Raw genomic sequence first — 22580 nt, 5'->3', positions numbered from 1 at the left:
TAAATTTGGTGGGTCAAGGGAGGTGAAAATCATTGATTTTATGGGTGAAGAAATTAATAGATACCTGAATGAACCTTGGAGATACTCAGTAACTTATAGCTATAAAATTAAGAAAACATATCAATTATCAGAAAGAAAATGTAACTGGAGTAAACAGTAGTGAAAGAAAAAGTCACAAGCATTGCAAAGGAGAAAACACGTGTTCCCTGTGAAGTGGGGACAAAAGTACAATCTTCTTCTTCTTGTTCTTCCCTTCGGCTCTTAAAAAAATTCAGTCCTGAAGCCATGAAGTTGGCCTGAGCAAGCTGGGCATCTTTACTAGAGCAGGATGTTGGAGCTTGACCCAGGAATAGAATGGTATCCACAAACAGAATAGGGGTGGCTTGACACAGTGTGTTGCAACCCTGTGGGTAGGAAGGATGTTGTCATAACAGGACATTCCTCAGGGCCATTAAAGCCTATGTGGGGTGAGTGTATGTCCATTTTTAGACTGGTAGTGGAATGGGGAGGGCATCTGCAAAGAGGTGGGCCTGGAACAAGGTTTTGAAGGTAAAGTGGCTTGAGGAGGGCCTCATCATGAATGGCTAGATTTAGTGCTTCTCAAGTGAGGTGAGAAAGGAGTCTGTACAAGAGAGTAGCTGACCTTGGTTGGATGCCTTAGCCTAAGCAATATCAGGAGGGTGACCTCCTCAGAGCAACTTGGTGCTGTGTGTCAAAAGCCTAAATAGGATAGGAGGCTGTCTGTGGGAGAGCAGCCTACTGCAGAGTTTTATAGCCTAAAAGGCGTGTGGGAGCCCAGACAGGGTGAGGAGGGCATGTGAATGTGGCCTGACCTGGAGTGCTAGAACCTGAGGCAGATAGAGGTATGTATACCTATTGAGGTAGCTGTGTGTCTGGCTGTTGGAGACCATGCAAGGGAACAACGGCATCTGTGTATGGAGGGAGTTTCAGACCTTATGCCTAGTGAGGAAAGTGTTCCTTTGGAGGGGTGCCCAAGTGTAGGATGTCAGATCAGAAGTGGGGTGAAGAGAGCCATCTGCACAGGAGGATAGCCCAGAATTGAATATCTACTTAAGCAGCAAAATGAAGGTGTCAGAAAGGAAAGATGGCTCTGGCGAAAAAAGGAGGACCTTTTTTCAACCTGAGCAGAAACAGGTTGAGGAAAGGTATCTGTACATAAAGGTGATCTGGTGTGGAGTTTCAGAGCTCAAATGGGATAAGGAGGCATCTATAGAAGAGTGGCCTGGCATGAAGTGTAAGAGCCCAAACAAGGTGGGCATTATGATGACTTGGCACGTCAGAACCTAAATAAGGTGAGAGCACATCCATGTAGGGGAGGTAGATGTCACTGGTAGGAGATTGTAATGGGCTGAGTAATAGCCCTAAGCATCAAGGTCCTAACCTTATATGTGAGTAAGTAAGGATATTTTGATGAGATAATCTTAGATTATCTGGGTGGGCTCCAAGTGCTATTTAGGTATCCTCAAAAAGGTGGCAGGGAGAGATTGGTCACAGGTAAGAGGAGAAGATGATGTGAAGACCAAGGTAGAGATTGGCATGAGCAGGCCAAGGAATACCAATAGCCACAGAAACTGGAAGAAACAATGAACAAACTTTCTCTTAGAGCCTTTGAGTGGAGGGTTGCCCTTGATTTCAGCCCATGAAACTGATACCTAAACTTAGGGCTTTCAAAATTGTAATGTCTATTGTTTTCATCCAATTTGCGATAATTTGTTACAACAGCCTTAAAAACTATTACAAACATTGATTACATACAGTGGAATTGATCATATTTAAAAATGTATTGAGAACCGTGGTGTGCCAATGTTTCTCAGGGAGTTAAGCTAATTTCTAGAAAGGGAGAAAAGTAGATTGAACTCTACAGTATTGAATTGAAATTAAAGGAATGGGAATAAATTCATAGTTTTTAATATGCATAGATTGATACAGAAATGTGTCATAACATTTTTTGGTTCTGTCATCTAGAGAACCTGGGAGCAGTGATACACCAATAGCAGTGAAAACATGTAACATCCAGACCTTACTTCCTAAAATCACTGTCCACTAAAATGACTGGGGAGTGGGAGTTGACCAAGATGGTGATGTTGGAGGCTCCTTTCCTCCCATAGACACACTACTAAATAAATGTGCAGCTACACACAATACTTCTCTCTGAATGAGATCTGAAAATTAGCTGAACAAGTACTATACATCAGACAGATGGGAAAATACATTAAAACAGGAAAGGGGGGGCGCCTGGGTGGCTGAGTCTGTTGAATGTTCAACTCTTGGTTTTGGCTCAAGTCGTGATCTCAAAGGTTGTGAAATTGAGCCCTGTGTGAGCTCAGTGCTCAGTGAGGAGTCTGCTTTAAATTCTCTCCTTCTGCCCCTCTCCCCTGCAGTTACATGAATGTTCTCTCTCTCTCTCTCTCTCTCTCTCTCTCTCGTAAATAAATCTTAGAACAAAAAAAAAGGTAGGGAAGGCTGAGACATAGTCTCATCATGACTCCCACCCCCAAGACAGCATAATACAATTGAAACAGAAACCCCAACTCCCAGCCTGTACCTGAAAAATAAAAAATTTGGACCTCACATCTAGCACCCCAACTTTTAGGACTCTCTCTAGAGGGACAACCACCTAAATACCTACCCTGAAAGCCAACAGGTCTTGTATTGACAAGACCCACAAGACTATAGCGAACAAAGAAGCAATTCTTAATAGGTTTGTGAGATTTATTTGTACTCTTTAAAAGTTGCTACCTGAGGGCCAAGCTTCTAATTTAGTAGGCACGAGGGGCTGGCTAGGATCCTCCCCAGAGACCATGGAAGCTAGAGAATACCTTGCCCACCTACTCCCTCCAAACCACTCCAAGTCACCAGTATTTCACTAGAAGGAGATTGTATGCATATCTGCATCCTAGCTTTTGCAGATACCACCTGAGGAACGAGACCCAGATTGCCTAGGTCTGTTAGTTAAAGGAGCTTCCATTCATGAGTCTAGCAAACAAAACAATTCGTAATGGACTATTGCTTACAGGGCTCAGCACAGAATTAGTCTATCCCTGAAATAGGTTTATCTAGGTACTTTAAAACTGCTGTCTTAACAATTTAGCAGGCGTCCAGAGGCTGGCTGAGTTCTTCCCCAAAGACTGGGGAAACCAGCAGGCACCTCTTCTGCCACCTTCTCCCTCTAGCCTGCTTCAGTAATAAAAACCAGTTACCAGTATCTCCTGGGATGGCACTTGTACACATATCTGATGCCCAGGCTTCTGCAGCTGCCACTTGGGGGACAAGCCTGTCTCTAATGTCAATGAGGTTGTATCCACATGTCCCACAGTAATGTAGCAAACAAAGATACAGTTTTTTAAAGATTATATTTATTTATTCATGAGAGAGACAGAGGCAGAGACATTGGCAGAGGGAGAAGCAGGCTCCCTGCAGGGAGCCTGATGTGGGACTCAATCCTGGGACTCCGGGATCACACCCTGAGCGGAAGGCAGACACTCCACCACTGAGCCACCCAGCTGTCCCAAAGATAAAGTTTTTAATGGGTGTAGGAACTATACACCCAGGCTTAGCCATAAAGGGATTAGGCAGATATGCCTATCTTTCAGTTTTTCCCCTGAAGGCACCTAACTACAGACTTTCCCATCTACTGTGTGGGGATCCAGCTTCTAACCAGTTTGCATCTAGGTACTGACTGATTCTTCTCTTTGGGACACTGATGGGTCTTGGTACAGAGATAAGTGATTTACCTAATTGATAGGTTAAAATAACAGTCACAAAGATTTTCATCATAGTGAGGATGCAATGCATGACTAAAGTAAGAATTTCAACAAGGACATAGAAAATATATCAAGTACCAAAAAGAAATCACAGAGCTGAAGAATACAATAACTGAAATGAAAAATTCAGTAGAGGCGTTCCAGACAGACTAGATCAAGTGGAAGAAAAGATAAACAAACTTGATAGGTCAGTGGAATTCATCCAGAGGAGCAGAAAGAAAGAAAAAATTCAAAAAGTAAAGATAGCTTATGGGACTATGGGGCGCCACCATAAAAGCAGACCAGTGTATACATTCTAGGGATCCCAGAGAAGAGAAAGAGAGAAAGGAGCAGAAAGCTTGCTCACAAAAATAATAGCTGACTGAAAACTTTCCTAAGCTGGGGAAAGAAACAGACATCCAGATCCAAGAAGCCTAGGAAGTACAGACAAGGTAAACTCAAAGAGACCCACACCAAGACACATTATGATTAAATTGTCAAAAGTTAAAGACAAAGCATATGGAAAGCAGCAAAAGAAAAGCAACTTGTTATGTGAAAGTGACCCCCCTGAGGCTGTCAGTAGATTTTTGAGCAGAAACCTCGGTTTCCACATATATTCATATATTCAAAGCGATAAGCAAAAAACATGCCAACCAAGTACACTTTACCCAGCCAAGTTATTCAGGATTGAAGGAGAGAGTTTTCTAGAAAAGCAGAAGCTGAGGGAGTTCATCATCACCAGACCCACCCTCACAAGAAATGTTAAGGGGCATTCTTTAAGATGAAATGAAAGGTTGCTAATTAGTAGCAGGAAAATGTGTAAAAGTATATAATACTGGTAAAAGTAAATACATTCAGAAAACTCTAGTGTTATAATGGTGAATAAATCAATTATGACTCTAGTATGAAAATTAAAAGATAAAAGGGGCACCTGGGTGGCTCAGTCACTTGAGCATCTGCCTTTGGCACAGGTCATGATCCCAGGATTGAGCCTCATATCAGGCTCCCTGCTCAGTTGGAGTCTTCTTCTCCCTCTCCATCTCCCCCTGCTTATGCTCCGTCTCTCTTTCTGTCAAATGAGTAAATCTTTTTTTTTTTTTTAAAGATGGAGATTATGACATTGTGAGCAAAATATGGGGGGGAGGAGGAAGCTTTTTTATGTGTTTGAAGTTATCAGCTTAAAATACTTAGAAGTATGTTTTAATGCAAGTCTTGTAATCACAAAAGAAAAACAGTAGAAATACAGAATGTAAAGAGAAAGTAATTCAGAGCATACTGCTATAGAAAATTGCCAAATAGCAATGAAAGAGAACAAGAGAAGGAAAAAGGAATTGACAAAATGGTCAGTACAAAGTTAAAGGGAGTTAGTCAGTGTCTTGGTGGCTCAGTCCATTATGATTTTGGCTCAGTTCATGATCTTGGTAGTGAGATTAAGCCCTGCTGGGCATGGAGTCTGTTAAGATTATTTTTCCTCCTCTCCTTCTGCCCCTCCCCTCTCTCTAAAAAAAAAAAAAAAAAAAACAAAACAGTAAAAAGAAAAACCAAAATAGTAATAAGCCTATACCTATCAATTATTACTTTAAATATAAATGGATTAAAATCTCTAATTTAAAAAAATAGATTATAGTTAAACATTTGTCCATTTTATTTATCTTTTCAAAAACCAGCTCTTAATTTCATTGATCTTTCCTTTTGGGGAGGAGGAGGGTCTCTGTTTATTTCCACTCTGATCTTTATTATTTCTTTCTTTCTGCTAACTTTAGGCTTAGTTTGTTCTTTTTCTAGTTCCTTGAGGTGTGTAAAGTTAGGTTGTGTATTTGAGATCTTTCTGATTTCTTAATATATGAATTTTTCCTTATAAACTTCTCTCTCAAAAAAAAAAAACTTCTCTCTCAGAAATACTTTTGCAGTTCTTGTAGGTTTTGGTATATTGTGTTTCTATTTTCATTTGTTTCCAGGTATTTTTTTATTTGACCTATTGGTTGTTTAGTTTCCACATATTTGTCAATTTCCAGCTTTCCTCCTATTGATTTTTAGTTCATACTATTGTGGTCAGAAAAGATAGTTGGTGTGGTTTGTCTTTCTAAATGTGCTAAGATTTGTTTGGTGACCTATTATTTGATCTGTCATGGAGAATGCTTCATATTCACTTAAGAAGAATGTGCATTCTGCTGCTGTTGTATGAAATGTTTTGTGTATTTCTTGTTAGGGTCTATTTATAGCTCACCTATACAGTTTCCTTATTGACTTTTTTTTTGGCCTGGATCATCTATCCATTATTGAAGGTAGGTATTAAAGTCCCCTGTTGTTAATGTGTTGTCTGTTTCTCTGTTTAGATCTGTTAATACTTGTTTTATATATTTAGGTGTTCCTATGTTTGGTGCATAAATAATTATTTTCTTGATGAATTGATCCCTTTTTTATATATTGACAGTCTTTGTTTTTTATTATAGTCTTTGGCTTAAAGTCTATTTTGTGTGATATAACTATCCTTGCTTTCTTTTGGTCTCTCTTCACATGCTTAAACCTTTTTTTAGCATTATTTACAATAGCCAGTGTATAGGAATGACCTAAGTGTCTGTTCATAGATGAATAGATACAGAAAATGTGTGTATTATATATATAATATGTATAAAATTCTACTATACCATATGGTTTAAAAAAAAAAAGATGTTATTTGTGATAATGTGGATAAACCTGGAGAGCATTATACAAAGTTAAATAAACCCAAGAAACACAAATGCTGCATGGTATATATAACATATAAGTGCAGTCAAACCAGAAACTTGAATTCATAGGAACAGTAAAAAGATGGTTGCTGGAGGCTTGGGGAAATATGAAGAGGTTGGTAAAAGAGTATAAACTTTCAGTTATGAGGTTTGAACCTTAAAATGTATGAACATGGTAATTATAGGTTATAACACTGCACTGTGGCTCAGTTGATTAAGCATCTGCCATCAGCTCAGGTCATGATCTCAGGGTCCTGGGATGGAGCCCCACATCGGGCTCACTGCTCAGCAAGGAGCTGCTTCTCCCTTTCCCTCTGTCCCCACCCACTGCTTGTGTTCACATGCTTGCTTGCTCTCTCAAATAAGTAAATCTTTTAAAAACAAAAACCTCCAAAAACCTACTGCATGTATAATTGAAATTTGCTGAGAAAATAGAACTTAAATGTTCTCACCAAAGGAAAAGAACAGTGAATATGTGAGGTGATAAATATATTAATCAACTTGATGGGAGTGTTATGTTTTCATGATGTATACGTATATCAAATTATCACATTGTACACTTTAAACATCTTACAATCAAAATATGTAGATATGCACATAATATTGTACAGCAAATTCTCATTGGTGATTATGAAAGAATATTCATTGAGGCCATGCCTTTTGCATTGAACAGTTTTGATTTAATGCCTTTTTGTAAGTTTTTTTTATTGTGAAATATATATGACATAAAATTTACTATATTAACCATCTTTAAGTGTACAATTGAGTGGCATCAAGTACATCACATTATCATGTAACTATCAGTATTATTCATCTCTAGAACTTTTCATCTTCCTGAACTGAAACGTCATACTAGTTAAACAATAACTTCCCATTTCCCCCTTATTCCTAGTAACCACTGTTGTACTTTTTGTCTATGAATTGGACTATTCCTGGTACCTCATATAAGTGGGATCATATAATATCTCCTTTTTGTCTGCCTTATTTCACATAAAATAATGTTAAACATTTTATAAAAGGAAATAATGTAGCCAAGAAGTGCAAAATCACTTAACAAATTCTTAGTAGCAGCTTCATTGTTTTCCAGAATTCCTTCCAATTTCAGAACATCCAAAACTTTCAATAAATGTAACTGTAAATTGCCTATGTAACCTTGGGGAGAGATGTCTGAAGATAACAGATTTTATTTATTTAGGGGATCCCTGGGTGGCTCAGCGGTTTAGCACCTGCCTTCAGCCTAGGGTGTGATTCTGGAGTCTCAGGATTGAGTCCCACGTCAGGCTCCTACATGGAGCCTGCTTCTCCCTCTGCTTCTCCCTTTAAAAAAAAAAAAAAAGAATTTATTTATTCATGAGAGACAGAGAGAGATAGAGAAGCTGAGACCCAGGCAGAGGGAGAAGCAGGCTCCATGCAGGGAGTCTGACATGGGACTCAACCCCGGGACTCTAGGATCACACCTTGGGCTGAAGGCAAGTGCTAAACAGCTGAGCCACCCAGGGATCCCCTATTTCTGGATCTTTATTTTGGCATCTAATCAATTTTAATAACTTAGTTTGCTGAGTTATAGTACATTGTTACTATACATCTTATATCCCAAGAACCTTGTACTATTTGTAGAACCTTTTTGCTGTTAATAATGACCAGTTGTTTAACACTCTAAACCAGTGTGCTGTTGAAAATGTTTTGAAATTTCAAATAATTATATAGTTTATTATTTTATTTTTAGAAGAGTGCTAGTGGGAGGGGAAAATCCTTATTTGGCATTCTTACTAAGGAGTATGTTTGAAGTATTTTAACTGGAAAAGCAAGATAATTTTTTTATGCTTCGGCATAGTTGGAACTTCAAAAGAAATTCTAGGGCAGCCCTGGTGGTGCAGCGGTTTTGTGCAGCCTGCAGCCCAGGGCGTGGTCCTGGAGACCCTGGATCGAATCCCACGTCAGGCTCTCTGCATGGAGCCTGCTTCTCTCTCTGCCCCCCTCTCTCTCTCTCTGCATCTCTATGAATAAATAAATAAAATCTTTAAAAAAAATAAAAAAAAAAGAAATTCTAGAAGTTATCTTGTTTGAACTGTGTCTCCCATTCATGAAAACCTGATTAAGCAAAGCTAACACTGGGTAGAAAGTAATATGAATTTTCTTCTTTTCAGACTCATTTTGTAAGGGTTCTTTGGGTTATTTTAAAGATTATTTATTTATTCATGAGAGACACCGAAGGAGAGAGAGGCAGAGACACAGGCAGAGAGAGAAGCAGGCTCCATGCAGGGAGCCCAACGTGGGACTCGATCCCAGGTCTCCAGGATCATGCCCTGGGCTGAAGGTGGCACTAAACCACTGCCCTTCGGGTTATTTTAATAGAAGCCAGGCGAGGTAAATTGTGTGGTAGAGAAGATAAATGTAGGGCGGGGAAATGTTAGAGCAGTTTATTCCAGGAGGCGTGTGGGTGTGGTAAAACTTCTTGTAAGGTTTCATAGTTTATGTTGTCATGAAACCAGATACAAACTCCTGCCTGGTTTTTAGCCCCTTTCCTGTACAATTATTCTCTGTTCTGAGCAACTTCTTCAATCTCTCTTATCTCAGCTTTTCTGTTTGTCTCTGCTCAGGCAGGTTATTATGTCTCGTACAGGACAGTTACAGTGTTCTTATGTATGAGATTCAGCAACAGCTGAGACTTAAAAATAGTTACTAGGAATAACTTTAACCATTAACAAGGATTAGGTCCAGAGAGGTGTTTGTAGGGGGGTGGTGATTTAAGTATATGTGGAGAATGGAGAGAAACATACAGATAGCTTCTAACTTTATGCAGAGGGACTTTGTCCCCATTCTGTTTATATGCATATATTTTTACTTCCTAAGTTTGGAGAAATTATGATTTGGAAAATTGGAGCTCCTCATGGAAAAAAGCAAAGGGACCATATTCTGTCCTCTAGGCCTTTGATATGCTTGGAATATTTTTCCTGACCAGTGTTTTGCTAACTTATCATTTGCGTCTTTCCTTAGATTTCACTTCTTATCAGTCATCTAATTTTTCCATGGATTAGATGGTCATATTACATCCTGAGCTTATCCACAGTGAATTAAAGTTGCTTGTTGTATTTGTCTAGACTAGTGTTTCTCAACTGGGGCCTCCCAGGGACATTTGGCAATGTCTGGACCCATTTTTGGTTTTCATAGTTAAGGGGATGCTACTGGCATCTAGCGGGTGTAGGTCAGGAATGCTGCTTATAAACCCCTGTAGTATGTAGGACAGCTGAATTCGTTTTACATGTTAATGCTGTTTTATGTTGCTTTCTTTTTTTAACTTATTTCAGAGAGAGTGCCTGTGTGAGCAGGGGAAGGGGGAGAAGGAGAGAGAGAATCTCAAGCAGATTCTGTGCTAAGCATGGAGCCCGACTTGGGGCTCATTCCCACAACCCTGATCATGACCTGAGCCAAAATCAAGAGTCAGAGGCATAACCAATCAGGCAACCTTTTATGTTACATGTTTAAATTCGTACAAAAATGTAGAATATATTTGATACCCATCTCCCATTAATGTTTACTTTTCATGGTAATATAGATTTTCATGAGTAGCTGTATCTTCTGTTTATGGTTTAAAGCCTTAAGATATGTCTATTAAGAATAAGAGAATATTTCTGGGTAATACTTTTAAATGAAAATTAGAGTGCTTTCAGGGAAAATAAAGATAATATAGTATTTGAGTATTTAGATTCTGTGCATTTATCATTAAAGCCCAAAATGTATTCATATTGGTATGGTAAAGAAGCTTCTTACAGAATCCTCGTTGCAACACTTACCTTAAATGAAAGGTTATAAATCAGAAATTCAGACTGTTTTGTTATACTGGTAACAGTCTTTCATTTTATTTTGAGTATGAAATCTTGTCATTCACAAAACATGTATCCAGTGTCTTTTATGAGCCAGGCATTTAGGTGTTCAGGACACAAGCCAGTTCTGCTCTTTCAAAAGAGCTGAGGGAGAATTCATGTAATCCCACATGGATAGTGTAGCAGTATATATACACAGTTCTTAGGAGGTTCCAAGCATAAGAGGGAATCCAAGCTATAGTAGGTCTCTCAGGCTAAGAATAGGTGTAGACTTTATAGGCAGAGCAAATAGTGAATAAATAAAGAGGTATAAGAGAGCATGATACTTGTAAGTCAGTGGGCTTGGTTATAGCTTAGGTGCTTAGGAAATGGAGCATGTTTAAAGGTGACTCAGAAAAAAGTTAAAACTGACTCTCATACAGATATAAAATGAATATGTGTTAAGGATTTTGTTGAAGTCAGTGAAATAACTAGGCATGAAGTTTTAAAACATTCAAAGTTAGGGGAGCTTGGATGGCTCAGTCAGTTAAGCATCTGCCTTTGGCTCAGGTCATGATCCAAGGGTCCTGGGATCAAACCTCATGTCAGGCTCTTTGGTTGTTGGGGAGCCTGCTTCTTGCTCTGCCCCTCCCCCTCGCTTGTGTATGTTCTCTCTCTTTTTCTCTCTCTTTGTCTTTCATTCTCTCTCTCTCTCAAATAAATAAAAATCTTTTAAAATTTTTCAAATTTACCTGGAGCATTGGAATATTGAAATTATATGTGGAGGCAAAACTCTTCTATAGAGTTGGGAGGAAGTCAGGTGAATCTCTGCCAGGACAGAATTTGCATGTCTTCTGTTAGTTACCTAAAGTTTATAGATTTGTAAAATAGCTGCCTTGAATCAATCTGACAGTGCATAGTTTTTCGTTGGAGTACAGATTTTTTTTTCTATAGGAGTGGCAGGAATTTTAAAGTACCATCCAGTGCCTTAGCAGTGATCTTGTACTGTATAAAATAGGGAACCAACAAAATTTTTGGATTAGTGGAATGAAATCACATTGTCATTTAGATAAAACAATTGAGATGGCAGTGTACAGAATTAATTAAGGAGGGAGTATTCAGCTTAGGGGAATGAGTTAGGCTTTTGCAGTGACAGTATAAGTGAAGGGGGTTGGTCAGTGGATGTTAGGATGTAGAATACTTTTAAGACTTATGCACTGAATAAATCAGACAAGGAGGTTTCTGGCTTAAGCAATTGCAAGGGCTGTCGGTCATTTTATTGAGAAAGGGAATATAAGGAATATAAGGAGAAGCAGTGTTTGGGATAAGATAATGGTAGTTTTTAGCATTGTGCCTTTTGAGATGATATAGGGTACCGAGGTAGAAATGTCCATTATGCAGTTAGAATTCAGGTTTGGAGCCCAGAAGGAGGATTCTGGGCTAATGATTTTAGCCTGGAAAACATGAGTTAAATTGGAATTTATATAAGAATAAATAACTTCAACCAGGGAGGATTTAAGTACAGAGAAGAAGACCAAGAACCTTAGGGGGCATCTTTATTTGTTTGATCTTTAGGAATAATTACATATGTCACAAGAGCATTATTATAATTTGGTTAAATACCAGTCTTTTCATTCTTAATAATGACACCTGCTTAACTTAACTTTTTTTAGGGGGGGAGGATCTGAGGGAGAGAATCTTAAGCAGGCCCCACACCCAGAGTGGAGCCTGAGTCAGGGTTCACTCTGACAACTCTGATACCATGACGTGAGCTGAAATCAGGAGTTTCGATGCTTAACAGACTGAGCCACTCAGGTACCCCATACTTAGCTTAATTTTATCTTTCAGTAACATCTGAAGCCATTTTATTTATTTTTGGTTTATAGCCTCTTTGTAGTATAACAAGAGAACCTCAATTCCCACATTCTTAATCACTTCTCATTTCATCTACTTGTTCATTTTAGATTTCAAATTGAGAGAAACTTACTTAGGAGTCTTGCACTAGTGTGAAAAGTGAGGTCACAGTGGACAGAGTATGGGAAAGAGGAGATCACCCTTAGGTCTCTTGTAAAAGGTTATTTATATTTTAAAGCACTCTTCTATAATTAATGTCAGTACCAAATGTATTCCAGACTCATGAGGGTGGGGCATGGACTGTTCTCTGTTTTACATTATTATGTAACTGAGTTTGAGTTGATTATACTGTTAAGTGATTGAAGGGAAGACATCCCATTTTACCTTTTTCTCTGCAATCTCATGGTTAAAGCATTGCTTTTTTTTTTTTTTTTTAAGGAAATATATTCACTTTTTTGGTCCCACTTTTAGCTTATGGTTAATTTTGAGCAACCCCTTTCTGTCCCACTTTTAGCTTATGGTTAATTTTAGCAACCCCTTTCTGTCACTGTTATCAGTTCCATGTAGGTGGGAAGTACAATTTTTAGGCTATTAAATCTGTTTATCTTGTTTTTTAAAATGCACATGTATAGATGTTTGTAAACTATAAAATTCATTTAGACAATACTGTGACAAGAATTTGAAGATGCTTTTGAAATTGGCGTTTCTCTTTTTATATTTCTTAGTATTTGAGATTTAAGATGCAGTGAAGCATTGAAAATCTTCCTTATTTTTCCTTTTTAGATCATCCAATTATGATGGGTTTTGAGCCCCTTGTTAACCAGAGGCTACTTCCACCTACCTTCCCTCGATATGCAAAAATAATTAAAAGGGAAGAAATGGTCAACTATTTTGCAAGATTGATAGATAGAATAAAAACTGTTTGTGAAGTGGTCAATTTAACAAATTTGCATTGTATCCTGGTAAGTACAAATCTCTCTTCTGGAATATGATTTTGATTGAACAACAGAATAGTTTATCACTTTTTAGAAGCTGTCTCAGGTAAATAATATTGCTTACTTATTTTCCTTGATAGCCGGGAATTAAGTGTTGTGTGTGTGTTGTCTATTTGTTTCTATTTAATCTTCATAAGGATTGTATATTATCCATCTTACAGATTAAAAAACTAAAGTTTAGATAATGCACCCAAGTTTTAAGAATGGGGATTTAAACCCTGGATTCTGTCTTCAAAACTTTTTATACATAAATATGTGTGTCGGTGTGTGTGGGTGTGTACACATATATAGGCGTATCCATATATACATAAACACATGTATACTTTTATACAAAAAATAGATCATGTTGTTTGTAGCCTGCTTCTATCACTAATCTCTGTATCATGAATATCTTTCTTTTTATGTCAATGAGTACACATTTTTCTACATTATTTAAATAGCTACATGATATTCAATTGTAAGCATATATCACAGTTTTTTTCTAGTCCATTCATATGGAATTACGTTTAGGTCATTTTCAGTGTTTTACTGTTATAAACTACTAAAATGAGCACCTCTGTAGATGAACCTTCATATTGTCTGCTTCCTTCTTCCTTAAGGTAAATTCCCAAACCATGAAGTTGCTGGGTGAAAGAGTATATACATTTTTACATATGTTTTAATATATTTTATTTAAATTCAATTTGCCATTTTTACAGATTTTTGGTTAATCTGCATAAAGTACAAAAAAGCAATGTCTATAAAGGTTACGAAGGTAGAAGATATGCAAAATAATACTATTGTTATTTAAACTTAATTACACTAATTTATTTCATACAATTTTGCATAGAGGCAGATAATTCCCAGCCCATGTCATTTTCTCTGTGAGGTTTTCCTTGCTGGTTCCAGGTTGCTTCTGTACCTGGATTCCTTGAGCTGATGAAATACCTTGCTTACATTCCTAGAATTTGAGCATCAGCCTCTGAGATGTAGATGGTCAACAAAGATTTGTGCTTTTGTTTGTGCTCTTTCTTGTAATAACTTTATTTTGCCTTCTAATTCTTTGTCATTTAAGCCCAGCTTAAGTCTTTATTCCTTAGTGAAACTTTCATGAATATATCTTTATTACCTCATTTCTGTTTGCTTTCTTTTTAGTAGTTTTGTTCTTATTCTGTCTTAAGAATCATAGAATCTTAAAGATAGGAAAGATCATAGACATAACCTAGTTCATTTTGCAGTTCATTGTACAGCTAAACAAAGTAAGAATTAGAGGGCTTGTTACCAAATTTAGATGATTGGTTAGTGGCATATGTGGAATTAGAATAGAGCCTTTAATCTTATGTCACATTCTTTTTGGATTCTTAATTGTTACATGAATATATATTTGTATTCAGATTAATTGTAGGATTTTAGAAGACCATCAGTGTGAATTGGAATAAGAAAAAATAATGCAACAGTTGGAATTTTCTCCTTTGGCAGAGGGTTATGGATTGCCTTGTCAGGGAGGTGAATGCTGAATGACACACACAATAAATAGAGGGGGCTGGGAGAACCTGGCCTGGACTGCCAGCACTGAACATAAAGAGGGCATAGAAGGGGAAGAGTCTGGATCCCTGGAACAGTTGGGACAGGAATAGATGGTGGTAGTGGGGGAATGTGGCTAAGGCCAAGAATTGAGAAGATTAAAGTTAGAGAAGAGAGGGGACCAAATATTTGATGGTTTTGCATAAGAAACCTGTTACGATTAGGATAAAGTGCCAGATTATAAGGTGTGCTTATATCCAAGATAAATCATCTCTGGAAAATGGGCAATGGACATGAGCACACACACTGAAAAAGAAGTAAACGGGAAAAATGTACAATCTTACTAGTAATTGAAGAAATGCAGTTTATAACAACTTGATTGAAAAGTACAGTAATACTTAATCTTGATGGAGGGAAGTAGTTGTTCTACTGTACTTCTGTGGCTCTCAAAAGTCTTAAAAATGTATATATCCTGATCCAGCAACTCCCATTCTAGAGATTTAGCATTAAGAAAATCATCTAAGATATATGCAAAGATGAACTAAAGAGGTATTTGGTTCATCATCATTTGTAATCTTGAAAAACTAAAAACAGGAACGCCTGGGTGGCTCAGCAGTTGAGCGTCTGCCTTTGGCTCCGGGTGTGATCTTGGAGTTATGGGATTGAGTCCCACATTGGGCTCCCTGCATGGAGCCTGCTTCTCCCTCTGCCTGTGTCTCTGCCTCTCTCTATCTGTGTCTCTCATGAATAAATAAAATCTTAAAAAAAAAGAAAAAAAACTGAAAACAGTTTCAATGCCCACTACTGACACTACCATCCTGTATATAGTATGTGTAGAATATATGCCATACTGACATTAAAAAGCATGTTAGAGGAAAATACTGACACAGGGAAATGTTTGTGGATGTCAAATTATGTTTCAGAATATATTATCTATTTTATACATTGTCACACAGAGAAGTATTTATCAGAAACAGGTAAATTCAATTTTAAAAAGATTGGAATAACAAATACCAAAATGTCAGTTATGACTCTATAGTTTATGCTCTGCATGTTTATGCTTTTTCACGTTCAAACTTTATGCAAGATCAATATGGGTGGGGCAGTTAAGAAACTGAATTAGGGGATCCCTGGGTGGCTCAGCGGTTTGGTGCCTGCCTTTGGCCCGGGGCGCAATCCTGGAGTCCCAGGATCCAGTCCTGCATCGGGCTCCCGGCATGGAGCCTGCTTCTCCCTCTGCCTGTGTCTCTGCCTCTCTCTCTCTCTCTCTCTGTGTCTATCATAAATAAATAAATAAATCTTAAAAAAAAACTGAATTAACAATTTGCAGCCATATAGAGACGACATGGTGTAAGGGACCAGAGTAGACATAGGGAGATAAATTAAGAAACCATACTGCAGTCCAAGGGAGAGAGGATGGTAACTTGAGTTAGAAGGATGGCAGGGAGATGATGTGGCTTGTCAGAGTTCAAACTGTGTATGAACAAAAATTGATAGCTTGTTGTTGTTGAATTAAATATGGGGCATGAGAGAGCTCTCAGGAAGGTCTCTGAATTTCCAACTGGCAAATCTTGATACGTTCTGATGCTGTTCAAATGGGGAAACTCTCAAAGAAAGACCTTTAGTCAGCTGAGAGTCGTAGTGAAGCTGAATTTGAGGTGCCTTTGAGATATTTATGCAGAGATATTGAATAGATACTATATGGATAGAGTTTAGAAATCAGTGCTAGATATGTAATTTTGGGTATATCAAAGCATGAGTGTGGAGAAGATTGTAAGGGAAAAAACATATAGCTTGAGAAAAGAAAATAATCTGGAACTAAACTTTGAACCCCAGAGCAGACCCAAGAAGTGGCCAAAGGAAGGAACTCATGAAAGGTTTTATTTTACCAGAATGAAGTCCTGTCAAATACTGCTGAGAGGTCAGATGAAAGAAGTGAATAAGGTCCACAACAAATGTTGGTTTGATGTGGTATTAGAGGACCGTGATGACTAGAGCAAAAAACTAGACTAGCATGTGTTGATGAGGAGGGGCCTTTGGATAGAGACGGTTCAGTCAACTCCTTCAGAAAGTTTGGCTGAGAAGGGAGCAGTGGAGAGAGAAATGTGGAGCGTGCAACAGTTTCTTTTTCAAACTGGAGGAAATTGACTACATAAATATAAATGGGAGGATCTGGAATAAAGGGAGAACTTAAATATCTAGATAAGGATGGATTATTGACAATGTGTAATGTTCCTGAAAAGAATAGAAGGAATGGAGTCTAATACAAATAGAGGGCTTCCGTTGTTGAAGTGGGCAAGGAAAGAAGCGGAGTACAAATGTTAGATAACGTTTAGAGCCAGAAGTGGAGGGATTTCCTGTTGGTAGATGACTTAATTTTTTTTGCAATGTTAAGTGGGAGGACATCTATACTAGAGAACATTTACTTTGAGAAGTGTGAGCAGAGTATGAAAGTTAATTGTGAAAAAAGTGAATTGACTAGAGAAATTTGGTAAGTTTTAGAAGAGCACTCATTTAAATTGAGGATCATGAGTCTGGAAAATACAGAAAAATATGAAAATGACAAATAACCACTATAATCTACAGAAGTTAACATTGTAGTATATTTTCTTACCTTTTTTCTTTTATCTATGTATAAACCCATATATAGTTTTCTAAGCATATCTTTTGGATGTCAGAAGAATCAGGAACAGTTACATGAATCCACTTGGCCTGGTTACTTGGTATTTATTTCTGTGAAGTAGGAAGTAAACCTCTGCTGTCAGCAAATTATTATTAATGCTATTATTTTCATAGTGTGCAAATTTAATATTGGTATCCACACAGTTGTACTTTTGGTCAATTAATAAAAAGTCTCAAAAATCATCCATTGTCCCATTGATACAATTAAGACAATTCCTATAGAAATGATCCTTAGCACTTTGTCCTATTTTAACTCTGGTAGTATATGATTTTCAGAATTCTGACAAAAATTACGTGCTATATACAAACATTTCCAGCTTTTATTAAATCTGTTAATGACATTATTTTTTCTCTGTGTATCAGGATTTTTTCTGTGAATTTAGTGAACAATCACCTTGTGTTCTTTCAAGATCTCTATTGCAAGTGAGTTCTATTTAGTATTGTAATACTTTTTTAAACATCAAATTTTATATGTTAACATTATTGATTGCTGGAACAAAAGTAGATGCTTTTAAAGGATATTCAACAGTTAATGTTACGTTTTTGTGATTAGAAGTGTTGGAGGCATTCATCAAGATCATATCCTGGGCTGTAAAACAAACCTTAATTTAAAAACGAGCATACAAAGTATGCTCTCTATTTTGGACTTAAACTGGTAAATCAGTAACAAAGATTTTTGGAATTTTCAGTATATTTGGAAATTAACACATTTCTAAGCAAAACTCGTGAGCCGAAGAGGAGATCTTGAGGATAATTACAAAATATTTTGAACTGAATGAAATGAAATATAACCTACAGAATCTTTGGGGTATAATTAAGGAAGTGCTTTGAGGAAAATTTATAAAATTAAATGTTTATATGAGAAAAAGAAGGTGGTCACCAGTGGGATTGGAGTTTGGGGAGGATGGGTGACATAGGTGAAGGGGATTAAGAGGTACAGACTTCCAGTTATAAAATAAATAAGTCGCAGGGATGAAGAGTACCTCATGGGACTATAGTCAAAAATATTGTAATGATTTTGGTGACGATGGTTAACTACACTTACCGTGGTGAGAATTTTACAGTGTATAAAATTATTGAATCACTGTGTTGTACACCTGAAACTAATTATAATACTGTATGTTAGCTATACTTGAGTTAAAAATTTTTTAAAAGAAAAGCCTGAATAATTTAAGTTTCTACTTAAAAAAACAAAAGCAAATGAAACTCAAAGCAAGCAGAAGAAAGGAAATACCAAAGATAAAAGCAGAAATCAGTAAAATAGGAAACATTGATAAACAGTAAAGAAAATTGATGTAACCAAAAACTTAGTTCTTTTGAAAATATCAATAAAGGGGCTCCTGACTGGCTCAGTTAGAAAAGCATGTGACTCTTGATCTCCCGTTGAATTCAAGCCCCCAGCTGGGTGTAAATAAACAATACTTTAAAAATAACTGAGCCTTTAAAAAACAAACAAAAAAAAATCAATAAAATTGAAGAACCTCTAACCGGATAGAACAAGAAATAAAGAAGGTACAGATGAGCAGTATCAGGAATGAAAAAGAGTATTATTACTACAGTCCCCAAAAGGATATATGGGAAATATTCTAAACAACTCTTATGTCCATAAATTCAAAAACAGAGATGAAATGGACCAGTTTCTTGAAGGACACTACCAAAACTCACAAAGATATAACTTGAATGATCTTGTATCTATTAAAGAAACTGAATTCAGAATTCATAGCTTAAAACTTTCCAACAAGAAAATTCCAGGTCAATTCTATACAATCTCTTCCGGAAAATAGAAGAAACAACAATACTTATAAAGCCAGCAATATCTCAGTAGCAAAACCCAACAAAGACATTAAAGCATGGAAAATTTTAGACATATTATGAGCATAGATAGATAGAACAACCTTAATGTATTATCATATTCAAATTCAGCAGTATATAAAAAAAGATAATATATCATGACCAAGTTGGTCTTATCCCAAGAATGCAAGCCTGGTTCAACATTCAAAAATCAGTTGGTATAATCCACCATACAATCTAAAGTCTCAGCAGATTGAAGAAAAGCATTTGACATAATTCAGCACCCATTCATGATAAAAACTCTCAGCAAAACTAGGAATAGAAAAAAACTTCCTTAACCTCATAAAGGGTATGTACAAAAAGTCTGTAGCTAATATCATACTTAATGATGAAAGATTAAATCCTTTCCTCCTAAGATGGGGAGTAAATCCTTTCCTCCCACTCTTATTCAGCATTGTACAGATAGTTCATGACTTAAGAGGGTTCAACTTATGATTATAAACTTTATGGATGATATGAAAGCACTATACATTTAGTAGAAACCATGCCCCATATTTTGAATTTTAATGTTTTCCTGGGCTAGCATTATGCAGTGTAATACTCTGTTATGCTGCTGGTCATGACTAGCGAGCCACAACTCCCACTCAGCTACATGATCACAAGGGTAAATAACAGATATAACCATTCTGCTTTTCACTTTCACTATATTATTCAATAAATTACAGAAGATACTCACACTTCATTATCAAATAAGCTATGTGTCAGATGATTTTGCCCCCAGTAGGCCAATTTAAGTGCTCTGAGCATGTTTAAAGTAGGCTAGGCTAGGTATGATATTCAATATGTTAGATGTATTAAATAAATTCATTGCAACGTAGATTATCATAGTTGAGGGAGAGCTGTATTGGCAATGTTGTTAGCCAGTGAAAAAAGGCAGGAAAAAAAACATACAGTTGAAAAAGGAAAAAATACTTTTTTTTACAGACATTTTTTATATAAAATGTCAAGGAATCTACAAAGATGTTCCTAGACCAGATGGGTGCATTTAAGAAGAACACAGGAGATGAGATCAATATACGAAAAGCAGTTATATTTCTATATATTTGTAATGAACAATGGGAAATCAAAAATTTAAAAACAGTACTATGTACAACACAAAAAACTAAATACTTAGGTAGAAACTAACACCTATTTATAGAACCTGTATGCTAAAAAACTATGAAGTACTGGTTAAAGAAATCAAAAACCTAAATAAATGAAAAGATATATCTTGTTTATGGATTGGAAGACTTAATATTTCTAAAAAGTTAGTTCTTCCCAAAATTGATCTACAGATACAGAGCAGTCTCAATCAAAATCATAGCAGGATTTTTGTAGATGTCAACAACTGATTCTACAATTTATAAGGAAAGGCAGAGGAACTAGAATAGCCAAAACAGTGGTGCATAAAAGAGCAGTTGGGGAACTCAACTACATGACTGCAGGAGAGGTATGGTGTTGGCAAAATGGATCAGTGGAACCAAGAGGAAAGCCAATAAGTCTTACTCTTTAATCAGTCCTTTATTATATAGTACTGTATTATATATTTATTTAACATGATCAACTGATCAGTTATTAAATGATCAGTTATTTTTGTCAAAACACAAAGGCAAATCAGTGGAGAAAAGGTATCCTTTTCAACAGTGGTCCAAGAACATTTGGACAGATGTATGCAAAAAAAGTTGACTCAGAATGCATCATAAATCTAAAATATAAGACTATAAAACTTTTACAAGAAAGGATAGGAGAAAATCTTTGTGATTTTAGAAAACAGAATACTTAGGTATGACATTAAAAACAATTCATAAAAATGATAAATTGATCAATTTAAAGCTAATTCTGTGGAAGACCTTGTTAAGAAAATGAAAAGAGACTACAGAGTGGGAGACAATATTTGCAAATCCATGTGAGGCAAAAGACTTGTATCATACAAAGAACTCTGTGAACACAGCAGTAAGAACAGACAACCCAGTTTTTAAAGGACAGCAAATTTGAACACTTCAGTATGAAAACATATTGAACATAATTGGATTAGGGATATGCAAATTAAACCACAGTGAAATAACACTACCCACTTTTTGTGATATCTTTTAAAAGGAAAACTGACAATACTAAGTGCTGGTGAGGATGTATTTACTGATAGGAATGTGAACTGCTACAGCCACTTTGTAAAACAATTTGTCAGATTCTTATAAAATTAAATATACAGATCCTACTCCTGCTTGATGTTTGCCTAACAAGTGAAATCCTATGATCTCCTGGAAACTTGTATGTAAATGTTTATACCTGTTTGGTTCATGATCACCCAAAACTGGAAACAATCCAAATGTGTTAGGAAATCAAGAAAGGCATAATACGGTAATTTTATCCCTTGTTCATGGAGAAAATTAAATGTAAATTATTACTAAATAATACTTTAAATTTAATTATCAAATCTATTTTTCCAGTTTCAGAAAGCGTGTATGTATTCCCAGATGTTCATTAGAGAAAGATGATCAATTAATACTGATAGCTATTTCCTGTTTCATAATTTATGAATCATCCTCTTATGTATTAGCTTATTTGACATATTCAGACTGGTCAGTTCATTTTGACTAGTTTACTATCACTACCCTTGGGAAATATTTTTTCTTGGACATTTGTTTATTTTCCTTCATCAGAATATATCTTAAATATGGGTTAATAAGTAATACCCATGTTAGAAATAGTGATTTATTTATTGATTGATTTCCATCAGGTTTTTATACTTTAATCTCTTCTGTATTCTCCAGTATTTATAAGAAGTATGTTCATGTCACAGTAATGACAGTTATATATGTACAGTATGTCAAGTTGTGACAGCATTACTAATACATAATTTATTTTAAGACCACTTTCTTGGTGGATAACAAAAAAGTTTTTGGAACCCATCTCATGCAAGACATGGTGAAGGATGCACTTCGGTCTTTTGTCAGTCCTCCGGTGCTCTCCCCAAAGTAAGTACTATAAGACTTTTTTATGGCATATGTATTTCTTAAAAGCTCCAATTCTCTGTGCTCCTTTATAGCCAAAGCATAAAAACTGCTGTAATCAAATCCTCATATAAAAACGAAAAAACTCAGTCATATTAAAATTAATTTATTTTCTGCTGCATATTATTTAGATTTAAACTAAGGTTTTTGTGAGGTTGACATTAGGCCCAGTATGAGAAGAAAACCTTGGAAAGAATTCTCAGATTCAGCAAGTTGCATTGATTCTTACTGCGTGCAAAGCAGTGTGTCAAGTAAGCACTTTGGGAATAATTCTAAAAAAAGCAAAATAAGGTCTCTTCAATGATATGAGGCTGGATAAAAATTAAAAATGCAAAAAATTGATCCTTAAATTAACAGAGCAGTGGCACCACTAGAAACATACTGTCATAAGAGGCTGGAAAGGATTTCA

At 36.4% G+C, this 22580-nt stretch overlaps 1 protein-coding gene across 5 annotated transcripts in view; it reads left to right on the top strand.

The window, feature by feature from the left end:
• NAA35 (N-alpha-acetyltransferase 35, NatC auxiliary subunit) overlaps nucleotides 1-22580 on the top strand; it is a 106359-nt gene that overhangs the window by 61385 nt on the left and 22394 nt on the right. For all 5 annotated transcript variants that reach the window (XM_055311996.1, XM_055311993.1, XM_055311992.1 and 2 more), the window contains exons 12-14: nucleotides 12934-13112; nucleotides 17694-17753; nucleotides 22029-22135. In XM_055311996.1, coding sequence (XP_055167971.1) covers nucleotides 12934-13112; nucleotides 17694-17753; nucleotides 22029-22135 — 346 coding nt within the window. The remainder of the gene's footprint in view (nucleotides 1-12933; nucleotides 13113-17693; nucleotides 17754-22028; nucleotides 22136-22580) is intronic.

This window comes from Nyctereutes procyonoides, unplaced genomic scaffold, assembly GCF_905146905.1.
Source record: "Nyctereutes procyonoides isolate TBG_1078 unplaced genomic scaffold, NYPRO_anot_genome, whole genome shotgun sequence".
NCBI lineage: Eukaryota > Metazoa > Chordata > Mammalia > Carnivora > Canidae > Nyctereutes > Nyctereutes procyonoides.
Note: the sequence above shows the minus strand (reverse complement) of the source record. Positions and strands in the feature narration are given on the sequence as shown.